The sequence below is a fragment of the Etheostoma cragini genome, chromosome 15 (genome assembly GCF_013103735.1).
Source record: "Etheostoma cragini isolate CJK2018 chromosome 15, CSU_Ecrag_1.0, whole genome shotgun sequence".
Taxonomy (NCBI): domain Eukaryota; kingdom Metazoa; phylum Chordata; class Actinopteri; order Perciformes; family Percidae; genus Etheostoma; species Etheostoma cragini.
In genome coordinates this window covers 1076296-1079386 of record NC_048421.1, presented here as the reverse complement: position 1 = coordinate 1079386, position 3091 = coordinate 1076296, and the positions used below count along the sequence as shown (strand labels likewise).

The 3091-nt window shown below is 45.8% G+C and overlaps 1 protein-coding gene across 1 annotated transcript in view; it reads left to right on the top strand.

The window, feature by feature from the left end:
• The window catches only part of plppr2a (phospholipid phosphatase related 2a), a 21976-nt gene that overhangs the window by 2469 nt on the left and 16416 nt on the right, over nt 1–3091 (top strand). Inside the window, exon 2 of the mRNA XM_034894366.1 lies at nt 745–866. Within this exon, the coding sequence (XP_034750257.1) occupies nt 798–866 (69 nt within the window). The 5' untranslated portion in view covers nt 745–797. The remainder of the gene's footprint in view (nt 1–744; nt 867–3091) is intronic.

The window sequence follows — 3091 nt, the reverse complement described above, 5'->3', positions numbered from 1 at the left end:
CCCCCCCCCCCCCCCCCCCCCGCGTCTTTTTGATTTGACAAACCTTTTGACCGCGGCTTGTTTGTGACTCTAGGGGCTTTTGCTTTGTGTTTTTTGGAAACCGTTGCCCGTTTCTTGCAGCATTGTTATGTTCAGTATGTAACAAATGTCCTTTTTTAACCTTTCCTGTGTGTCTGAGCTCCCCGCCTTGCCCAGACTCACAACTTTAACTATTAAATGATCCCAATAAAAAGGGAAAATATAGTGTTGCAGCAGCAAAATCACTCACACAGCACAGATTATCAATATAAATGAAATGCTAGGATGCAATATGCATATATGCAGTATACATGAAATAATAGGATAAAACACAGACAGATATTTGAATATATACAAGCTGGGAATGCAAAAATGTGCAACTGCTTAACTATTAATGATAAGCAGTTGCACATTCCTGCATTCCTAACTTATATATATTAAAATATTTGTTTTTGTATTTTATATTATTATTATTTCATGTATATTGAGACAGCACTGCACTAATGCAATTTGCACAATATCTACATAACTAGTAGTGAGTGGTAGATATTGTGCAGGTTGCATGAGAGCAGTGCTGTGGTGTCTCCGGGTCTTTTAGCACCCAGGGGTGATGTGTTAGTTTTATGGCCTGTGGTAGGAGTGATAAATCTCTCGCTCCATGTCACATTCTGTCCCTGACGTCCACTCGCCCGATGTCCTGACCCGACTGACTTGTCTCTGCTGCAGGACAAGGACACGGAGAGCGGCCCGAGGGACGCTGGGAGAACCGGAGGAGAGGGATGGCGGCGGAGGGGAAGCCGGGTGTAAAGAGCAGCAGCTCCATCGTCCCCTGCTTCCTGTTTGTGGAGGTAAGACACACGACTCGCCGTCTTTCACTCTGCGATCAGGTGACCAGATTTCTCAGACAAAATCCGGGGACATTGTCAGCTCAGAGGCGTATATACCTCCAAAAAACGTCATGTTTTTATTCCTGTAAAACTTAAAACGGGGACACTAGACCTAAAGTTGTCCCCACCAGACTCCATGTAAATAAACAGCGATTTTAGCATCGTAAAATACTGTTTTCTGAAACATCTCTGAGCTCTGAGCAGCGGTCTGGAGCGACTATCGGCTCCGTTTGGTCAGTGTTTTCTTTCTTTCGTTCCAATTTCGGGTCTGTCAATCACAGTGAAATCCGGGGACATTTCCGGGGACAGATCCAGCCGGGGACAGGTCTCCAAAACCGGGGACGTCTGGTCACTCTACTCTGAGAAGATGAGTCAACAAGGGCTGCAACCAAGGGCAAGACTGTGGGTTCACTATGGGGGCAAAGCAGTATATGAAGTGTAGTATTAGTATATGAAAGTGTAGTATATGTATTAGTATATGAAAGTGACTTTGATGAGTTGAAAATGAGAAATATAGAAATGTTTGAGCATATCAAACACTTTCTTTGGTTGGCAATCACCGGAATCCTCCCGTTACGTCATCACAATACTTACGCGACGATACGATAGTATTGCGATTTTCAACATATTGCAATATTCTGTGATACATTGCAATTTACAACCTTTTCACAACTTCCCCAAAAGGAAATTTATCATCGGTTTCATCTGAAAAGAAACATTTATCTGTTTGTTCGTCTCACTACAGTGTTGTTGCTACAGAACGGGACAAACTGACAACACATACATAATATATAATATATAATATATAATTAAAGGGCTTGATATATTGCGTATTATAGCTTTTGGTGCAGTGAACGTGTGGCTCTGCTCGCATCTCCACAACCGACCGAAGCCACATTGGTAAATATTTCAAGCTCGGCAAACACGCTCTGCAGCGCTCGGGGCTCGGGCTTTCAGCGTCTCCGGTGGTTTTTACGTAGTGTCGAACATTTCCCAGCGTGTCGGGGATTCATCGAGCTGGTTGCACAAGGGGTGGAGGTTGTTTTTTCAGCAGCTTTAGAGCCGAACACACACACACACAGACACACACACATACACACACAGACACACACACACACAGTGTTATCCCTATAGGTTTGTGGAAGCTTTACCCATTTGGTGGGGGATTTCAGTGGTCCCTGACTCAGAGGAGGAGAGGTTAGTGAGGGCAGCGAGGATGAAATACCGAACTAGTAAACAGGACTACAATAACAGATACGTGCAGAATTAAGACCGTCAGACTCGAGTCCCCGTCTGTGTGTTGTGCCTTTTCATTCTGAGATTATCTTCCATTCGATACTGAGTGTGTTGGCGTGGCCGTGTTATTACAACGGGGATTTAATTGCATGTTTTGCTTCGTTGTTGAAGACCACCAATGACTGCAGCCACCTAAGCCTTATAATGGTACAGGGAAAGCCTTGCCCCCCCCCCCCCCCACCCCACACACACACACAGTGCGTCCCAGTATGTTTGTCGGGACCCTTCATTGACACATTCCTTACCCCCTTTACCCTCACCTTAAGCATTGCAAATAAATGCCTACCCCTACCCCTCAATCTAACCATAACCTGATTCTGACCCTAATCCTCTAAAGTTATGGGGTTCAGCATTTTGGCCCCACAAAGCTGTCGGGACCCCACAAGTATACTGAGCTCCCGGGTTAGTGGACCCCACAAATACAGTTAAACAAGAACACATACACACACATGCTCTACATTTTTTGTGAGTGCAGTCAAACAGATGACTCAGAGGGTGGAGGAAGTCCCAGGGCCTTCTCCGGATTATAACTGAGGTGGAGTAAACCACGGGCGGGTGAGGTAATCCAGACCTCTGTAATCCAGTTAGTTAACGGAGCAGCAGTCCAGAACCTAATGGGCTTCATCGGTGTTGCAGCTGGGTGACGGGGTGCAGACGGGTGAAGCTGGACGCAGACCTGCATCCTGACGTGATGCACATGTTGCATCATGGGGCATTTACACGTGTGGATTTAGTGTGTTTTGTGTGTGTGTCTCTCTCTCTCTTTGTGTCTCTCTTTCTGCCTCATGTGTGTGTGTGTGTCTCTCTCGGTCTGTGTGTGTGTGTGTGTGTGTGTGTGTGTGTGTGTGTGGGTCTCTCTGTCTCTCTGTGTGTGTTTGTGTGTCTGTCTC